Source organism: Dreissena polymorpha, unplaced genomic scaffold, assembly GCF_020536995.1.
Source record: "Dreissena polymorpha isolate Duluth1 unplaced genomic scaffold, UMN_Dpol_1.0 chrUn004, whole genome shotgun sequence".
NCBI classification, from domain to species: Eukaryota; Metazoa; Mollusca; class Bivalvia; order Myida; family Dreissenidae; genus Dreissena; species Dreissena polymorpha.
The window spans coordinates 418,400-440,552 of record NW_026273318.1 but is presented as its reverse complement, the minus strand read 5'-3'; the positions used below and the strand labels follow the sequence as shown (position 1 = coordinate 440,552).

General features: G+C 34.3%; 1 protein-coding gene across 2 annotated transcripts in view; it reads right to left on the bottom strand.

The window, feature by feature from the left end:
* Positions 1-289: 289 nt before the first annotated feature.
* LOC127863291 (bestrophin-4-like) overlaps positions 290-22,153 on the bottom strand; it is a 47,367-nt gene continuing 25,503 nt past the window's right edge. The window contains exons 3-11 of one of the 2 annotated variants that reach the window (XM_052402709.1): positions 21,150-21,227; positions 20,754-20,894; positions 20,293-20,373; positions 19,714-19,868; positions 18,844-18,987; positions 17,271-17,424; positions 16,697-16,968; positions 15,327-15,483; positions 290-2,215 (exon numbers count right to left, since the gene is read on the bottom strand). In XM_052402709.1, coding sequence (XP_052258669.1) covers positions 2,018-2,215; positions 15,327-15,483; positions 16,697-16,968; positions 17,271-17,424; positions 18,844-18,987; positions 19,714-19,868; positions 20,293-20,373; positions 20,754-20,894; positions 21,150-21,227 — 1,380 coding nt within the window. In that variant the 3' untranslated portion in view covers positions 290-2,017. Of the gene's footprint in view, positions 2,216-11,255; positions 11,780-15,326; positions 15,484-16,696; positions 16,969-17,270; positions 17,425-18,843; positions 18,988-19,713; positions 19,869-20,292; positions 20,374-20,753; positions 20,895-21,149; positions 21,228-22,153 lie in introns of those variants that run through there. The other variant, XM_052402710.1, reaches the window with a different exon arrangement.

Sequence of the window (22,153 nt, the reverse complement as noted above, 5' to 3'; positions counted from 1 at the left end):
AACAGTTACTGTGCACGGAGATTGTTGTTACTGTGCACGGAGATTGATCGATTGTATGTGAGAGAATGGGGCGACAACAGTTACTGTGCACGGAGATTGATCTATGATAGTCGCCTTGACTCAATACGTTTCAGGACCGTGGGGATTAAAGATGTAAGGGTTGTCGACGTTTATACAAAGTATGCTTAGTTTTCCCGACGGTTCATATTACGAGGAAATGCATAAAATGCTATTCAATTATGAATTGATATGTACAGCTATTTGTGTTCTCTACTTCGTTATGAACTTTCCCAAACAAATAGTCAATAGTAAGGCTTGTAAAAACAAATTGAGAATTATTTCTCCATAACTGTTCAATATTTCATAGACTAGCATGATTAAAGTTCGCATGAGTGGTTGGCTTATTTCGGATTGTCGTTCAGTTTTCCATTCTTCATAAACATAGAAAACAGACATTTTCTATCAATTTGCCTTATTTGTCGTAGAAATAAACACTTTAAGTAAACATAGACTCGATTCATCGAAGCGTGAATAATCATTCTTGACAAATGAACATATATTGGAATGTACATGACATATTATGTGTAACAAGATCATGATAACATATACCTACATCGCTTGTTGTAAATATGAGTACAAAGAGCAAACGTAGTCTGATTATTTAAATGCACATCTAAACACCAATTCACATTCGTGGGCTTTGAACAATAATAACAGGTGGTTGACAAATCTCTAATAGGTCTAGTTCTCAATCTCCCGCCCCTGACCTAGCCATGTATAATTGTTATGCGCTTGTTTCATGTATAAATTCGCATATTGAAAATAAAATTCATTTCACTTTAACCCATTTATGCCTAGCGTCTAGAAAAAAGGCCCTGGCAAACAGCGTAGACCCAGATGAGACGCCGCATGATGCGGCGTCTCATCAGGGTCTTTGCTGTTTGCTTAAAGGAAGTCCATTAAGAAATTTTCTAAATATAGAAATAAATATACTAGACATCCCTAATTTTGGTAATAAATTGATCCAATTTTAAAGGATGGAAGAGTCCACTAGGCATAAATGGGTTAATTTAAATGACAATACATTATCGCATGGATTTTGGTTATTTGAATGTGTACGTATACCTCATGTAAATCAGCGACAAATGTGTTCAAAATAACAACTAGTTAACATTGTGTAAACTAGACCAAGCCAGTTGTATACGGTACTACACTTTAATTAATGAAAGCCTTTTTATGGTTATTGAGGGTCACTTGACTTTATGGGGTTTACAAATGGATGTTAATGGATGTAAACACACCGGTAAGTGTTGCTTTGTAAACACACCGGTAAGTGTTGCTTTTTAAATAACTTTTTCAACTAGTGCATAAAAGACTGTGTTTTTATGCGTCAATGTGAAAAACATCGAAATTACTTTATTTAAACATGTGTTATTGGCCAAAAAATCCATGTTTACAGCCAATCTTATACACGGTTATGCTGCACGCAACGTGAAATTTTGGCACCGATTTCAGACGTATTCAATAATAAATTCTTAAATCTTAAGATATTAGCACAGACTGCAAGAAAAATGGTCTTTTATGCACTTAAGATTTTTGCAAACATATTTCAATAACTTGAGATATTTGCAAAAATATCGTTCTTAACGGTGTGTTTTCATTCTGTCTAGCCCGCGTGTAAACCCCGTTGATCCGGCACCCTGATCTTATGATCTGTCACTTAGCAGACGACATCGGTCGAAGTTGGAAAAATATATATCGAATTATACTTTTCTTTTCTAAAGGTTAAGACAATGTGTGTTTGCTTCATGTAAACATGTTTCTGAAATATGTGCAAATACACATATCGTTCTATATTTTAACCCATATGTTCACACACTTAAGATCAGAAAAATGTATGGAATATCACTTAATCCACATAAAATACAACTATGGTTTTTGTATTTGTTGTATTCTCTGAATATTTGTTAGAGCGTAGTTATTCAACTAAAATAAGTGAACATTTAACACGCACTATTTATCCATCATTTTGTATCTTAATAGCATTCGAATCGCTTTGTTTACTGTAAGCTGCTTGGCTTGCCTTTTCCGATTTCACTGAAAGCGGAAACACGTCATCTTGCTTCTCGTCTTCCTCGACGATGACTGTTGGTATTTCTGAGTCTCCATTGTGGGCTACTTCTTCATTTGATGACGACACAGATGAAGTAAGGTCCTAAAATTAAATGTATATATCTAAATGCGAAAAGTGTACGTGCAATTTATCGTATTTAAAGCTTTACAACAAATATAAACACCAGAGTCAGGAAGATCTGTTACATCTATTACATCTATTGCATGGCCCTATATAAGATAAACCCATGTAATAGTCTTTCAAAAAACGACATCCTTAGCAGAATAAAAATTCATATTAAACTTGAAAGAAAACACAATGCGTGTATTAATTTCTTAAATCAACATATGAATAAAATGAGATTTTGATCTTTTGGATCATAATGTTAATGACCGAAAAATAAATGTGTGCCTTAAATTAAATTTAACTTTATTGCTGATAATTATTTTGGAAATGCTGATGTTACTTACATGCTGCCAAGATGGCCGCCAAAACATATAAATGATCATAACTATGTTACTTTCCACTAAATTTTAGATCTAGATTTTGGTGTCTATAGATAGGTTTCAGGGGGTAAAGAAACACATTAACGTCATCAGACATTTTTTAAGTTTATTTTATTTCACACAAATCCAAAATGGCCGCCAAGATGGCCGTTAAAACCTATTTATGATCATAAATTATGTAAATTATGTAACTGTCCACTCAAATTTGATAAATTTGGTGTCTATACCCAGGTTTCAGGCAGAAAAGAACACATAAATATCACATTATATCATCAGACAAAATGTAAGCAAATTATGTTACACAAACACCAAACACGGCGACTAAAATGGCCATTAACACAATACGAAGGACCACAAGTCCATGACTTGTTACTCAAAAGTTATGGTTGTTATGTAAAACGCCATAATTTAGGAGACAAGGAACACTCGAGTTGAGGTTATCATTAAGTAGATGAATAATCATAAACTCCAATTTATGACATTTGGAAGAGAGAATGAACTAGCACATGCCTTCAAAATAGGATCAGGTTTTACTAACTTCTGTAAACTTCATTTTTTACCGTTGCTGAAAATCATTGAATATTAATTACAGCCTGAATAAGCATGAGTTCTTCCATAAGGTTCATATTATACACATTGTGTTCCTTTGACTATGTATTTACATCAAAGCAGAAGTAGATGATTTTATTGTCCCTTTCGGAGTAATGCAGGATCTAGATGAGCAAATCTGTATCCTCGCCCACCAACTGTGTGGTGCTACGACGAGATCGTTATACTGTTTCTTTAACAATTTCAACGTCTGCATCCACTGAAGACAGAACAAAATAGCATCACATTTAAGGCAGAGTTGTGCTGATCAGAGCAATCATGCCGGCCTTTTTTCAGTCACGAGACAAAAAGTCTTCTTTTTTGACACGAGAATTCTGTTTCTTTGCTGAAACTCACAATATGATTCACGTTTTTTTTTTCATCTCTCCGGTGTGTGTTGTCAATGTTATAATAACCGTCTTCGTAGCCATTGAACCCCACTGTCGCTTGTACGTAATGCATTTTTTATGAATCTACATAAGACTCGGCTATTGCGTTATATAAGTCGCCCTTCTCCACGGTGAAGGATTCAGCAACGTGCCACCCTCATGCATCTGTTTCATGAATACAGTTCATCTCAGCCTCACATGATGTGTCTACAGCATACTCTCAAATTGCCTGAGCGATCTGATGCTTATCTGCTGTACATAGTATGTTCTTGTTTTCAAAGAAGGCAGCAGGATGGGAGCTCAGTTTAAAAGACAATACGACTGCAAGGGAAGGATCTCCAGATTTTGACACCACCAGGAAACGCTGGAACAGAAGAGCAGGATAAAAAGCACGGTCAGAATAAAAGCACGGTCAGAAGCGATCTTAACAGCCAAGCTATTCCCAAGAGCTTTGGCTCTGTATTTTCCCGTGAATTTATAAGCAAAGACCGACTTTCCTATTATATCTCTTATGATCGTTTTCACAACCGCCTCAACTGCATGAACATTCACATCTGACCCAGCCACTATCTTATTGACCATGTTTCTTAGAGTAGGGTGAGCTATGTATGGAGAGCGGGTTGTAATCTGTGTCTGCATTTTCTATAGATCAAAGAATCCCCTTTAATGCACGCCTCAGTTGAATCTTTGTGTTGCGATGATGCAGATAGGGTCCAAGGGGTTTGCATTTCCTCGGCCATTTCACTGCCGCGAGTTAGATCACATGTTTTCTATAAACACATCATCAATGTGTGCTCAATGACAAGATCACGTCCTAGCCCAGCATAGCACTGATGGCTTCTACGAACAACGTGAAAACCAATACCGAACTTTCGATAAACGTCTGGGTACGTTTCTCTAGGTCGCTTATTTGCAGCAAAGATAAATAGCAAATCGGGCACTGCCTGCTAATGCATCAGCCAACACCCAGTACGATATGCTTTTATCAACACCCTTGAATTGTTAATCATAAGCTGATAATTCAGCCATACTATGCTTGTCTTTGAGGTCTGGGCAAGTTCATGTTTCTTCTTCTCTGTAGCCCTCTCGGGTTTGATATAAATCGCATAACATATCATCTGCTAGCGTCATGTTGCCCCTAAGAAAGGAAGGGTAAAAATCCTTTGCATGACCCAGCAGTATCTGAATGTCTGGATCTTCCTGTGTCATTTCGGCTGTGAGCTGGCTGTGTATGCACTTTTCAACAAGAAGATGGTCTAATCAACACTTTAAACTACTTTGTGGCGCATCAGTGATGATTTCGGCAGCCTCCTAATACAAGGGTTGGTCAAACGTTACAATAGTGTGAAGGTTGTGGCAAGGTTGCAAACTAAGGCTTATGTTGATAGAATGCACGCTTTGTCCCCATTGTACATTTTAATCATAGGAAGGAATTTGAATGACAATTGCAGCCCAGGGTACTGTATTTTCTGGTGCAAGATACGCATCATTCCCTGCAAATTCAGTGTTGCCTGAAGCTGAAAAATATCGATTCTCTTGTCAAAATCCAAAAATCGCGGCAGGTCCAAAATACGGCGTTTCACATAACAAGCATCACGTCAAAAGTAATGAACTTGTGGTCCTTCGTTGTGTGTCGTTTGACGCCATTTGAGATTTCTGTGTAACATAATACACTTAAACTATGTCTGACAATCGTAATGTGTTCTTTGCCCCTCGAAACCTCGGTGTAGACACCAAAATCGTCAATTGTGAGTGGAAAGTTACAAAGTTATGATCATTTATAGATTTTGGTGGCCATCTTGGCGGCCATTTTAGACGCCATGTTGGATTTGTGTGTACTATTGTAAATTTAAACAATGTCTGATGATCTTTATGTGTTCTTTGCCCCTTGAAACCTAGGTATAGACACCAAATATATCAAATGTGAGTGGATAGTTACATAGTTATGATCATTAATATGTTTTGGTGGCCATCTTTGCGGCCATTTTGGACGCCATGTTGGATTTGTGTGTAATATAATAAACTTAAACTATGTATGATGATCTTAATGTGTTTTTGTGACCCTTGAAACCAATGTATAGCCACCAACAGAATTACATTTCAGTGGATATTTACATAGCCATGATCATTTATAGGTTTTGGTGGCCATCTTGGCGGCCATTTTGGACGCCATGTTGGATTTGTGTGTACTAGTGTAAACTTAAACAAAGTCTGATGATCTTTATGTGTTCTTTGCCCCTTGAAACTTAGGTATAGACAACACATTCATCAAATTTGATTGTATAGTTACATAGTTATGATCATTAATAGGTAATTGGCGGCCATCTTGGCTGCCATCTTGAAAAAAAAACACAATTTTCCGGAGGTCCGATTGTAGTAAACTTTTGATATGTTTTAAAGGACCTTATACCCTACCAGGATCAGTTAAAATACCCTTTGTATCAATATTTTGGTGATTGGTGATTGAAGGTATTTTTTCATATATTGACCCTACTAGTACTTCTTGCTAAAACAGAGTATTGGCGGCCATCTTGAAAAAAAGCCGCCATTTTGAATTTTCAAGTGGCTAGCGTGCTTTTTGAAGAAAGGGGTACCTAAAGGTAATTTATGCCAAATTTCATGCTTGCATCACTAAGTGAAAGATTTTTTCAATAATCAGCGCATCTACAAGGGAATGTTAATCAACAACACAGATCCGTGTGTTTAACATGTTTGGAACGGGCCAGTGTTGTCCTGCAAATAAATGTCTGCGATAATTAAAGCCATCAGTGTATTTGTTATGTTTGAAGGAGAAATTTAAATACTAAGTGGACTTTCCAGTTATGGTTATATGACGAAACGTCATACCACAACTGCTCTAAGCGGGCATGTTCTGTATGTTACATACGCCAATACGTGTACAATTATTAAAACATTTCAGGAAAACTTTTAGGATTAACTTGTCAAGTAGAAAGTTGTCTTCTTTCTTATACCAAAATGTGTACAGCCGCTATGTAAAATGTTATATTATATTTTAGTGTTTATTAAAATATGTGCTTTAAGGTTAGTATTTATGATTTTTAAGTGAACATACAGTGAGCCTGGTAGTCTGTTTGGGAATTATCCTGACACTTGTCTGTATGCAATAATATCGATATAATATGTTAATTTCTTCAAAGCACTTTGTTTGTGACGACTGAAGTTGGTTACACGAAATGTCGGTACTTCAATGCCCTCTTTATACAAATTAGCGAACAACTACAGTTCCTCAAGCGCTTTGAATAATTCACATACCCGATAATTGATAACTGATAATTGATAATTGATTAGTATTACCTCGACGTCGTTGCCGTTTAAATTGGTATTGCCCGTTTATTTTGATAATAATACATGTCTTAAGGCGTTTTTTTTTACTTCTTTGATTAATTCGATCAAATTCATTTGTATTGCCCATCATAAGATTTTATTATTTACTTTAATTAAACTGTTATGTTATATTCCCGATTTCAATATGGCGAATTGCACAATGTGATCGAGCTTAATCGTAAATTGGTAAAAGTCGGTTTACTATTTTTACTATCAGCATTGATTTACTTTAGTTTATGTTTTGTGGATCAATAGTTTAATCGTAATGCAGCCGAAAACTCAAGGAACGCTTTCTCGGAAAGCTGAGATTATGCACTGATCGAGCGTATATTCTTCATGAGGTTATACAATTTCAATTTCCGGTACTAAAAAAGAACCACAATTAGAAACTATAACACACTTGCAAACATTTAAGTTCTGCATTTCCCTGTGTTTGATTACCAAACTATGACTCCATTTGATTCACAGTTTAACTGCAGATGAACTTGAAGACTGTCACTAAATGCCATGACTGTTTTTTTCCCTACACCGTTTTTATACTCACTGTTTCATACAATTTACATACTTGATTTTGCTTGTAAAAATAAACAGTTTCTGCAGTAAGTGAAAAACCTTTGTTGCAGATTTAATTTCGAACACTTTGAATTTCTCAAATTAGCATATTAAATTATGGAATATCCTGACTGATATTCTTGTCAAATATCCTTACTGATATAAACATCTCTGTGTGGTTCACTTATTGTGGCATGTGCCAGTAGCAGTGATACAATTGCCAGTAGCAGTGATACCATTTTTCAACTTCACGCCATAATAATTCACTTAAGCGCCATGCTTGTCACAATATTGCATCTAAGGGAAAAACATGTAAGTGATATTTTAATTAAGAACGGGTTATTTAATTTAACAAAATATCTTTAGGACAACGCAAAATGATCAGTCCCTGTTTCCGGCTCCCGCTTCATGGAGAAACATATTAAACCGTGCATCATGAGTGATTAACTAAACACATTTGTCAATTTCTTTTCTACTTTTATTGCAACTGATAAAATAAACAATCTTAAACATTATATGATGTTAACATAGATGGATTATCAAACAACAAACAAAAAAGACATCGTATTATGGCAATTAAGTCGCAGAGCTAACGTTTTAACTTTTGCTTTTTAACAAATTTGAACATAGCAACTGTAACGATAAGTATTGTTAATGTGGTAAAAAGGCAATAACTTGTAAAATTATCGATAAGAAGTTTAAACCTAAATAACACATTCATACTTGAATAATTACAAATTTAACATGGCCATACTTTTAAATTACACAGTACACTTTTGGTATTGTGACTCTTTTTCTTTAAATAAGCGAACGCATTTTTTAATTAAAAATTAATTATTTTTAATGTGTTTTACGTTATTCAGAGTGTTTATTAAGAAAATATAGTATTGCATAATTTTAAAAATTCAAATGACGTGTGTAATAAAAATGCCTGGTAAAACTCTCCTCTTTATTGAATAAGTGTAAGTATATTGAACAAGCGTAATTGAGACAGACGTTATTGAGAACACGAAACAAAAAATACACCTGCAAAAAACAAAATACAGGAAGGATATTTGATTTCAGGGCAACAACGCGAAATATAATTGTCTGTATCGTGAATAAATAACTATTACACATATGTAGATTTTCTCATTATACTGAGAAAATATTTGACTGTATTTTACCAAAAACAAACAAATTATCTTTCTATTGAATGCTTTCACTTTAAATGTTCATATTAGATTTTTTAACACGTATTTATCAGTATTATAACCTCATTGCTGCTTAATAAATTTGCTAAGAAATCGAAATAACAGCGCCATTTGGATGATAATAAATGTTTCGTGGATTTGAAACGTAATCTGTCGCTGCTACTTAACATATCTAGGGCCGCCATGAGTTTGAGTAGTCTATATCCGATCAGAAACAAGGCACAACTTAACCTTTAAAGTATGGTATAGGCTTGGACATAGTGTTCAAACAGCGTCATGATGACAATTTGGTAGCGCAGAAAAGATAAATAAATTGAAATATGTTTTTTTCAAATGCAAACCGTCGAAGATGAACAATGCACGAGTGTTCTGAACACCAATACTAATATTTGAAAACAGTTATTTTTTTTACATTTATTCGAGAATATCAACATTATTGAGTTGGAAAGGTTGCCGGCAAATCGCGATATTTGACTCGGATATAATCTGGGTTTCAAAATAATGAATATTCCAAGTTGACCGTTTGGGTATATAAACGACCATTCAGACATTTATGATCAATCTCCGCGAATAACTTTCATTGGAACCAGCAAAGCAGGATCAAATTCCATCCATCATAACCAACCACGTGATGATAGCCGAGTCACGTCGTACAATAATTTTCCCGTTCTTATTTTTACTTTTTTTAATATATGTATTTTTTGTTATTTATTAACCTAAACTTACACACTATTTTCAGAATTTAAAAGAAAATTTTACTACTTTCCATAATATAATACTTAAACAAAAAAATCATCTCAAATCTAGGAGAGATTGTATATGAGAGAAAGGGGCGACAACAGTTACTGTGCACGGAGATTGATCGATTGTATGTGAGAGAATGGGGCGTCAACAGTTACTGTGCACGGAGATTGATCGATTGTATGTGAGAGAATGGGGCGACAACAGTTACTGTGCACGGAGATTGATCTATGATAGTCGCCTTGACTCAATACGTTTCAGGACCGTGGGGATTAAAGATGTAAGGGTTGTCGACGTTTATACAAAGTATGCTTAGTTTTCCCGACGGTTCATATTACGAGGAAATGCATAAAATGCTATTCAATTATGAATTGATATGTACAGCTATTTGTGTTCTCTACTTCGTTATGAACTTTCCCAAACAAATAGTCAATAGTAAGGCTTGTAAAAACAAATTGAGAATTATTTCTCCATAACTGTTCAATATTTCATAGACTAGCATGATTAAAGTTCGCATGAGTGGTTGGCTTATTTCGGATTGTCGTTCAGTTTTCCATTCTTCATAAACATAGAAAACAGACATTTTCTATCAATTTGCCTTATTTGTCGTAGAAATAAACACTTTAAGTAAACATAGACTCGATTCATCGAAGCGTGAATAATCATTCTTGACAAATGAACATATATTGGAATGTACATGACATATTATGTGTAACAAGATCATGATAACATATACCTACATCGCTTGTTGTAAATATGAGTACAAAGAGCAAACGTAGTCTGATTATTTAAATGCAAATCTTAACACCAATTCACATTCGTGGGCTTTGAACAATGATTACAGGCGGTTGACAAATCTCTAATAGGTCTAGTTCTCAATCTCCCGCCCCTGACCTAGCCATGTATAATTGTTATGCGCTTGTTTCATGTATAAATTCGCATATTGAAAATAAAATTCATTTCACTTTAACCCATTTATGCCTAGCGTCTAGAAAAAAGGCCCTGGCAAACAGCGTAGACCCAGATGAGACGCCGCATGATGCGGCGTCTCATCAGGGTCTTTGCTGTTTGCTTAAAGGAAGTCCATTAAGAAATTTTCTAAATATAGAAATAAATATACTAGACATCCCTAATTTTGGTAATAAATTGATCCAATTTTAAAGGATGGAAGAGTCCACTAGGCATAAATGGGTTAATTTAAATGACAAAACATTATCGCGTGGATTTTGGTTATTTGAATGTGTACGTATACCTCATGTAAATCAGCGACAAATGTGTTCAAAATAACAACTAGTTAACATTGTGTAAACTAGACCAAGCCAGTTGTATACGGTACTACACTTTAATTAATGAAAGCCTTTTTATGGTTATTGAGGGTCACTTGACTTTATGGGGTTTACAAATGGATGTTAATGGATGTAAACACACTGGTAAGTGTTGCTTTGTAAACACACCGGTAAGTGTTGCTTTTTAAAAAACTTTTTTCAACTAGTGCATAAAAGACTGTGTTTTTATGCTTCAATGTGAAAAACATCGAAATTACTTTATTTAAACATGTGTTATTGGCCAAAAAGTCCATGTTTACAGCCAATCTTATACACGGTTATGCTGCACGCAACGTGAAATGTTGGCACCGATTTCAGACGTATTCAATAATAAATTCTTAAATCTTAAGATATTAGCACAGACTGCAAGAAAAATGGTCTTTTATGCACTTAAGATTTTTGCAAACATATTTCAATAACTTGAGATATTTGCAAAAATATCGTTCTTAACGGTGTGTTTTCATTCTGTCTAGCCCGCGTGTAAACACCGTTGATCCGGCACCCTGATCTTATGATCTGTCACTTAGCAGACGACATCGGTCGGAGTTGCAAAAATATATATCGAATTATACTTTTCTTTTCTAAAGGTTAAGACAATGTGTGTTTGCTTCATGTAAACATGTTTCTGAAATATGTGCAAATACACATATCGTTCTATATTTTAACCCATATGTTCACACGCTTAAGATCAGAAAGATCTATGGAATATCACTTAATCCACATAGAATACAACTATGGTTTTTGTATTTGTTGTATTCTCTGAATAATTGTTAGAGCGTAGTTATTCAACTAAAATAAGTGAACATTTAACACGCACTATTTATCCATCATTTTGTATCTTAATAGCAATCGAATCGCTTTGTTTACTGTCAGCTGCTTCTGAAGCATGGCTTGCCTTTTCCGATTTCACTGAAAGCGGTAACACGTCATCTTGCTTCTCGTCTTCCTCGACGATGACTGTTGGTATTTCTGAGTCTCCATTGTGGGCTACTTCTTCATTTGATGACGACACAGATGAAGTAAGGTCCTAAAATTAAATGTATATATCTAAATGCGAAAAGTGTACGTGCAATTTATCGTATTTAAAGCTTTACAACAAATATAAACACCAGAGTCAGGAAGATCTGTTACATCTATTACATCTATTGCATGGCCCTATTTAAGATAAACCCATGTAATAGTCTTTCAAAAAACGACATCCTTAGCAGAATGAAAATTCATATTAAACTTGAAAGAAAACACAATGCGTGTATTAATTTCTTAAATCAACATATGAATAAAATGAGATTTTGATCTTATGGATCATAATGTTAATGACCGAAAAATAAATGTGTGCCTTAAATTAAATTTAACTTTATTGCTGATAATTATTTTGCAAATGCTGATGTTACTTACATGAGATGATTTATAACCGATACAGAATGATAACCTTCCACCATGTTCTCATTTAAGGTCACCATATACTAAATATTTCCTTCATGTAACTTAATGTTAAAGTGAAATAATTTGCAACATTTTGCACATACAGATCCCTATATCCATTCCTTCTTTTTTTGCCGTTTTCTAGTGGAATCTTTGTTTCAGCGCATTTTCTACTATAATCTATCGTTATCTCATTGCCGGAAGGATTTAGTAGTGAACGCATATGTTTATATTATATTTCAAAACGATGTAACCAAAACATGTGTCTTAAGTATAAACATGCCTTCGAGTAAAATATGATCATATTTTTAGAGAGTACAGCCCTACATTACTCGATTATTTAGTATATTGTAACCTATAGGACATCCTTTACTGTTTAAATCGCGAAAATATGCACTTATGGATAATTAACAGAATATTACAATGTTCACCCCAAAGTGCAGATCGATCTTTAACGTCTTAAGCTTGAACATGCATTTTATAACGCTTGATTAGCCATCTGGATTTCGCTGTCGGTGCTTTTGGTATATACAGGTCGTACAAGATTAAAAAAATACATAAATGATACAAATCAGTCATAATACTGAAATATTTTACATGCTTTGTCGAAGAAGAAAAAAAATATTACAACAGATGTATGGCTTCTTTCAGAACGAATTGGTGCGGTTTGAGATCAAAATCGACTGTTTTTGCACCTCTTTTATCGGTCGTTTTCTAGTTGAATTTAACCTATTTGAGCGCATTTTACTATAGTTTCTTACTCAATCACACTTCGGGGATTAAGTAATGAACGCCTATGCTTACCCTTCCAATATCTCCAAAAGATGTAACTATTACAACAATCTAAAGTATAAAACCCGCCTTCGAATAAAATATGCAATCTCCACGAAGAGTTGTCGTTCCTTGCTCTCACATACAATGTAATTTAACCGTCGTGCAAGAGATTGTAAAATATGATGATTTGTTTTAGAGAGTACAGACTACATGACTATATTGTTTAGTATAATGTAACCTTAATAAACGTCCTCTTTTAACACGCAAGCGACAAATAGAGAATACTAGGTCGGTGCCGAATAAAGCAAAGTTTATTTTGCGAGGCTTAGAAAATCTGAACCATGAGCCTTGGCGAGTGGTTCAGATTTTCGTGCTGAGGAAAATAAACTTTGCTTTATTCGGCACCGACCTAGTATTCGATTTATCCCATCAATTTTCTTAGTCGTAAATTATTTCTTTAAAAATAGAATAGGAAAATCGAACTAGACGGAAAATCCCAAAGTTATTTTAAGCAAACATTTTTTCATTATTGTAATCGTGACAAGCCTAATACATTACAAAAAGATCAGTAACTAACCTGTTTTTCTGTTTATCATACCTCTTAGTGCCCGATTTTTAAGAAATAATGAAAAAAACCACTAAACAACAGCGTGAAAGAACATGCATTGTGTCGTATGACGTGTTAATAATGACGTCACGAGTACGCGCACTTAATATTTGTAAATAATGTTAATTTGCTTATTGAGTTGCATTATGTGTTAAAAATATATTACATCTTGGTATCAAATTGTTTGTTTTGTTGAATCTGATTCGATTTTACTATAATTGATTACTTTATAGTTGATTCCTAGTAATATGACCATTCTCCGCCGCGCGTGACAGCTATATTTCAGCACTGCCGAAATAGAGGAAAGTTTATTCCACAGTGGTTTATTTCGACGATGCACATCTGGTGATGGGATAAAACGTAATACTTCAGTTATCGGCTGCCTTGACGGTACTGCTAGCGATAAGACATCGGTCCGAAAATCGTTCAATAACTAGTATACAATGAACGAAAATCTATATTTGCATAAACTTGTTTACTTCTCTCGTTAGACTACTGCCGCCAAAAGTTACTCTTGCCTATTTTTTATGCATGTCTATATAACTATTTAATATATGGCTCATTTTTTATTTAATATAGGCCTACATATACATAAAAATATGTTATATATACAGTACTCATCTAAATAGAGAATACTAGGTCGGTGCCGAATAAAGCAAAGTTTATTTTGCGAGGCTTAGAAAATCTGAACCACGAGCCTTGGCGAGTGGTTCAGATTTTCGTGCCGAGCAAGATAAACTTTGCTTTATTCGGCACCGACCTAGTATTCGATTTATCCCATCAATTTTCTTAGTCGTAAATTATTTCTTTAAAAATAGAATAGGAAAATCGAACTAGACGGAAAATCCCAAAGACATTTTAAGCAAACATTGTTTCATTATTTAAATCGTGTCGAGCCTCATACATTACAAAAAGATCAGTAACTAACCTGTTTTGCTGTTTATCATACCTCTACGTCCCCAATTTTTAAGAAATAATGAAAAAAAGACACTGCATCTTTAGCGTGAAACAACATGCATTGTGTCGTATGACGTGTTAATAATGGCGTCACGAGTACGCGCACTTAATATTTGTAAATAATGTTTATTTGCTTTTTGAGTTGCATTATGTGTTAAAAATATATTACATCTTGGTATCAAATTGTTTGTTTTGTTGAATCTGATTCGATTTTACTAAAAATGATTACTTTATAGTTGATTCCGAGTAATATGAACATTCTTCGCCGCGCGTGACAGCTATATTTCAGCACTGCTGAAATAGATCTAGAGGAAAATTTATTCCACAGTGGTTTATTTCGACAATGCACGTCTGATGATGGGATAAATTATATAATTGAACAAGTTGATCGAATGTAATATTTATGGTGGTTTGGCACATATGCCGTAACATGCAATACTATACTTTGAGTCATCTCGTTGTGTCTGGTATGAATGAAAAATTTGCTTAAAACAAAAGTATAAAACGTTATCTGCTGAATATATTATTTTTATTCTAAAAGATAAATGTCTTGGTTATTGTTTTACGGTATGTTTTGTATTTATTACTGTTTGGAAGTGAATTTTGTGCTATTGTTCAGACTATAGTGTTGTTCTGGAATTTTGACATTTGCATCTATAGAATATAGAGCATTTTTTGTTTAAGACTATTGTAGATGTTATAATAAAGTTTATGTTAAAAAAGCCATGTGAGAGTTCATGTCGCAGTGATAAACCATCGAGAAGGGGAGATCACTTTAAAGGAACAGCTTACCGGTTCTAACGCGGTTACGTACCGTAACGCTCCTGACGGTGCTTCCCTCGTCAATCACGGACAGGTATGGCGGTCGGAAAACAGGCATGTGGATCATTTGCTTGTCCAGGATATGCTTGTTGTGCGTCTGCTTAGAGGCATCCACGTCGCCGGATACCTTCTCCACAAGGAAGCGACCCCTGTTGTTGGAAACAATATAAATAAGTTGTATTTTCTCTTTTTCAATCTGTGACAAATACAAATTGTATGCAAGTGTAATATTGTCAATATGCAAGCAATCAATGTCATTGATAGTCTGTTTTTGAACCGACATGACCTTATTTCTTAGAAAAATTGTTGGCTTTATAAATATACATTGTACTATATGTATGGCGTGTCAATCGTTGCAAAATTCAATGTATTCATAGTAATATGGTATACATATTTGTATATATAAGTTCTATATTTCCATGTATGTTTAGTATAGTTGTATATATATATATATATATATATATATATATATATATATATATATATATATATATATATATGTTATATTTAGTCATATCTATATGATAAAATCCTATATATGTATTGAATAACAACTATGTGTTGTTTAATTTTATATTCATGTTCGATATTTTCATATATATATGTTATAAAAGTTCATATATGTTTGTAATATTTTGATATATATGTGGTATAATTCTGATACTTGTGTTGTATAATTTTCTAATTATTTGTATTTTCTAAACTTTCATATTTGTGTGCTATAATTCGATATGTTTGTTGTAAAAGTTTCATATATATGTTATATAATCTGCATGATGGGAAATATTTTAAACGGGTATGACTGAAAAGTGGAGATGGCTACTTCCCGCGTAAAGGGATTTAAGTTAAAGAAAATGGCTTCATAGATATAAAAGCTTAAATGTTATCATATTTTATGAGATATTTATTGACATATTTATTACACTACTGTTTTATGTATTCGAAAATATTCAAAACATATGAGGCATTTCCCGTTTACTGAAAGCCTTGACCAATGTATCTTATGTGTTTGGTGTTAAAATTCAAATACAAATTACGGGAAAATGTGCATAAGAATGAATAAAATCTGCAGAAAGATTTATTGGCTTTGACAATTATATGCATGGGGATACTTTGAAATTAAGCTGATCTTTGTAAAAGATGTGAATTTATACATTCTCTACTGAAGAAGATTATTTTAACTAGCGATATATCAATTTTATAAATGAAAACAAGAAATCCATTGAATGAATGGATTATTTACGGCGTTTTTATATATTGTTTGCGGAGTTAAAAAGATTATTTGTTTTAAGCTTTTTGCATGATTAAATTACACTAACAGCTCGACTTAAAACATGCAGCAAGATTTCCATAAACACTTACCCTTTGTTTAACGCAGGCGGTGATACTAGCGGCGAATTATCGTCGTTATTATTATCAGACGAATGTGACTGCCCCGTCACGATGTCTTCATTGGTAGATTTAGAACCCTTCCGGTGAAAAAGGTTCATCGGGAAACCCCATCTCTGCTCTCTTTCGCCGTCGATGGCCCGCTTAAGGGGCCTGTGGGGAACTTCCCCAACGGAATGACGCGCGCGTCGTAAGGGGACGTATTCTGGAAGCTCGTTTGTGGGAAGTGACCCACGTGCTGAGAGCTGGGAATTATAATAGATGCGATAACTTCATCTTCAGTAAGAATAGAAATACATGTTAACGTTGGAAATTCGTGTTGCATCTGACACGGCATGTTATGTAAGATTTTCGTTAAACGTCAACTTACACTCACAATAATGCTATATGTGTAATATAACATATAACCACGTCAAATCGCTCCGTTACTTGCATACTTGCATGACTGGAAAAGAGTGTACACATTCAGGTGAAGTACGCGTGTACTTAGACATTAGTCTTTTGGAACTTGCCGATGTCGAACGAATAGCAATACACAAAGCCTTACAAAGCTTGTATCACTCATTCGACTGTCGACGCTCCCCGCCCGCTCGCTCCGACCGGCTCGCATGAGTGATGTCATGGAAACGTCAAGAGGTCCGTAGCCTGAATTACCGTTGGGAAGCGGATTGACATTTAGGTTAGTTTGAGAGTCGGCTATCCTTGAAAAAGAAACAACAAGTATATGTATAACTAGCGAATCAATCTGAACTCTCATAACACAAGCGAGCGTGCGTAAGTCGTGTGGAAAAAAATCGACACTTATGCAATTATGTTTATACATGTAATTGTATTTAAACCGAAGAGCGTAATATTTTTTGCCGTAATTCTTTTATAAAAAAATCGTTTCTAGTCGTTAATGACTCAAAATGTATAATGAGCTAGATACTGATCACTTCAGAATAAAGGCAGATAAAAGCTTTAAATCTTAATATTACACTTTGATACGCTAATACATATTCACAGAGATGTCCATTTAACGAATGACTTTTACCACGGATAAACTACGGATAATTTAGTTATTTGAAAACAAAATACGGACCATAAGGATATTTGAAAACAAACTACATAGTATTAAAAATTTTGAAACCAAATTGCGGAGTATTAAGATATTTGAAAACAATCCACACAGTATTAAGGCATTATAAAAAACTGTTTCCAAATATTCTCGTGCATATTTGAATGAATTTACCAAAAAAGAATGACTGTACATAAAAATATCAAGTACATATACTGCGGTAATGTTTATAAACTGTGTAGGGAGTATTCGGATAAAGACCGTGTATAGATCATAAACTCGTTTAAAAAAATCTGGATATATCTCCACCAACAACACACAGATGAGCACATCTTCATACGTATGCGTTAACTTCTTAGATTACTTCATAGCTTATCGTTAATAAAGCTGCGAGTTAAAAGTTCATACAAATAAACCTTACCCAGCCCGCCCCCATTAACTGTGCCAAAGTAAAAATATGTTTGTTTCCCTTCCAGACCCATGAAAAATGAGATAACGTTATGATTCCTTACGTTAACGGTCAGTTTCGAATCTTATGTTAAATATTACGATAAAAGCGTCCTTAGCTTGTTGATAAGTTTTTTTTTAAATATACATGTATATAAATGGGGACGATGAAGATGACTGTTCAATATATGAATTCATCAACTGCAGAAGAAAACTCTGGGTGTCGTAAAAACCTGTGATTTACATGCCTACCTGCATTTACATTCATACTTCATGTTCGTAGCGGACTACTTTTTTGCCATTTGTGGTTGAAGATCAACTGGGTTTAAGACTTGAAGACTGGTTAAATTGTTTTAGAATTCTCATGTTTTTGTTCTTAAATTTTAATATATAGATGCATTGAATAAAAACATTTCGAGAAGCCTCTCCGTGTAAAAAAAGTATTCAATTCGTCGAATCAAGCCCAGTACACAATGACAAACGCATAGTATTCTCTTTTATACTGTTGTAGCATCTAAATGTCATTGTCATACAGTTAACATAATAAATTATCACCTCAATAATTATTACAATCTTATATACACATACTATGAATATAAAATACTAGTGAAATTACTGCAGACTCTCTTTATGTCGGAAGAGGCTCCAGTTGGAATCCCCTTGGGCTGTTGAGCGGCGGTGCAAACCGGCAAAACCAGTGTGGTTTAGGTCGTATGCTTCTGGGTTCAACACAAGACGCTGCTGAACTAAACTCGGTCGCCTGCAAAGGAACCATGACAGTCTTTGAAGACCTTTAACAGTAAAGCAAACGAGATAATGAAGTACTGTATGTGTAATGTTTTAAATACACTAAAGAGTGTTCGTATTCAACTAACTTAAGTACTTACTACACTGCCACTATTGTGTTATTCGTCAAAACTTTTATATAAATGCGTCTATTTCACACTTGTATACAGCTGTGCTGCACATTTATGGAATAGCGCATGTACTATTTATCTGCACCTCATCGTACGGATCCCACTCAGAAAAGAGATTTTGTATCCATTTGCATATTCGACAAAATATTTTGTTCCTTTATTCTGGTGGATATTAAACAGTGCATATTCCCGAAATAATTTCAAAATACACATAAATGTCTCTATGTTTGTTGGCAGCATGAACAACAAACTAAATTAAATGTTCGTGTCTTTAATTTCTAAGATAGACACAACACTTGTATAACCCATTATTTTCTACCTGTTTATTTCTATTGAAATTATCATAATGAAATAGGAATTCAAAAGTTGCAAATAAAATGAAACTCGCATTAAAACGCGTGGTGTACTTCTCTAAAAAAGCATAACCTGTAGCGTTAAAAGTTTACCGCAAAGGAGTGCTTTAATACTTCATTAGAGTTGCTCGTTCACCTGATTTCGTACAATAATTTTCACAAACGTATAATTGTATTTTAAGCCTTAAGAATTGATACCAGAGGATATGTACTTACGCTAAATTGTACGTGGATCCCATAAAATTGGGTCTGCGTGAAGCCATGGAGGCCTCGGTGTACGGCAGATCCTCCGTGACAATTTCGTTGAAGTGAATGTCCTTCACGAGATCAGGAACCACCTGGTGGCAGTAGTCAACCAAGCACATTGCCGCCTTCAAAAAGCAGACGATAATTAAACATGGTAAAGTTCAGAGCATACTACATTTAAAGCTCGATATCCTCAATTTTTCAAGTCATATCAGACGCAAGGTTTGAGCTAAAAATCGTATACCGAGTTAAAACAGACGATACTTTAGAGCGTCAATTTTTGGTTCTGAAACAGTGCCGACGATTTATTCCAGCTAATGGTAAAGATCCAAAATAAGAAAAGAGATGAAAGTGTGAATATTTAGTAAAATTCCGTGGCAGAGTTAACGATAGATGATAGAATTATCGGATTAGTTTTACTTTTATGTAAACTATAATACAAAATACTGATTACGTGTGAAACATGGATAGAAAGGATATTATTGAAAAGGCACGTGTGGACCTTGCTTTGTATGAGTGAATTGGAAATTGAAAATGAGGATTTTGTACCCCAAAATGTCTGTCGAGAAGCCAGTTCATGTCAAAGTCGTCATCATCCTCTCCGAATGGATTAATGAGCTGCTCTGCTACCTGAAATAATTAGGTAATGCTGTAAAAATCCAAACAGTGGATCAAACAAGGGATGAATTTTACAGACGCAAACATTTCTAGTATTACAAAAACAAGATGATGCGTTCAATAAACGCATAAGCCCACAGTGGAAGCCTTGTAAGAATTAAATAATTGGCCGATTACAGCAGGTTTAAGTCTAAAAGTAAGTCAATTTGAAGTTAAAAATGGCAGGTGATATGGACGTGTTGGGCGTGTTCATAGTTATCAAACATGCAAGTCACAAAGTCCGGTATCTCTTCTCAAATACGACTTTTAGTAGTTTTTCTTTAATCGACGGGGAGTGCTTCATTAGGCTTTTTTAAAAAATGTTTTAATGTTTTAATAAGGAAGTCATGAACCTTGAGCCAACCCATATAGAAGAGGAACTGCAGCAGTGTGAACACGGGCACGTAAAGGTCAATTTCATCCTTGTCATTATCCACGTACTGACGGCCGATTAGGCAGCCACCGAAAAAGATGTAGACCGCCAATGTCACGACCTGTAACGCGTACAAGGTAGCTGTAAACTTTAGAACGTACATATTGCAATATACTTTAATACTTTGTTGGGAATCTAACGTATTAAACACAAGAAGAACTATATTATTTATGCTATATATAGTGATATATTTTGTTCTGCAACCGAAGTTTTTATAAAATACAAGTTTCTTCATCACAAAATATGGTTATAAAACGTACAAACTGAATTATAGAGACTTAAAAAAAACTGGTATAGGAACATCGCGTTTCCGAACCTGAGTGTAAACCAGCGGGATTGTGATCCAGTCGAACACGAAGCAGATCGAGCACCTGTCGCGAAAATCGGCCAGTTGCTGGAATAAATAGTGATACGTTACCTCAACATAAACAATAATTTTAAAATTTTATTAATATAACAATGAGTATGTCGACAAATCAAAGTTTTTAATTTTTGAAAAAACATAATAGGATTTCGAACAAAATAAATACATTACATACATGTATGTATGGATCTAAATGTTTGTCTGTGTAACCACAAATATCGAAAGATACACTTTCTGTCTAATATCCCAGCTTTCCAGTGATTTCCTCCATTTCAAATTTATCCATTTTACTGTGATTTAATATCGATTTTAACAAACGCCTAAAAATTCGCCGACATTTCCTCCAAAAATGGAGGGAATCAAAGACCCTACTATCCTTTACAAAATAAAGACATTGTTTACATATGTCCGTATCTCAATGTTTGTTCGAGTAACCACAGATATCGAAATATACACTTCCTGTCTAATATATATAGTACACTATGTTATATGAGAAATGGTGCTGAAAATATAATACGATGTAACAATTGGATTACCAAAGTACGGGACTTGCTACAAAACACTGGTTTTGTAGATGTTTGGATGTATCCAGAATCAGTAAATGCAAGTGTATGTATTCCGATATTTAAAAATAGATTTATTGAAATTTACTTAGGTGTGTGGCTAAATGATTTAAATGTTAAAAGTTCATTAACTCTATACAAAGAATTGAAACATCGATTTGAACTATCTGATTATCTTAACATAATCCAAAACTTTAATTTAAGAAAATACATATCAAAATTAAGACTTTCGTCTCACATGTTAAAAATTGAATCTGGGAGACATATAAATATTCTTAAAAACGAACGCAAATGTATCATATGTAACTCAGGTGATATTGAAGACGAATACCATTTTGTAATTGTATGTCCTCTTTATACCGATATAAGAAAAATGTATATTGACAAATTCTA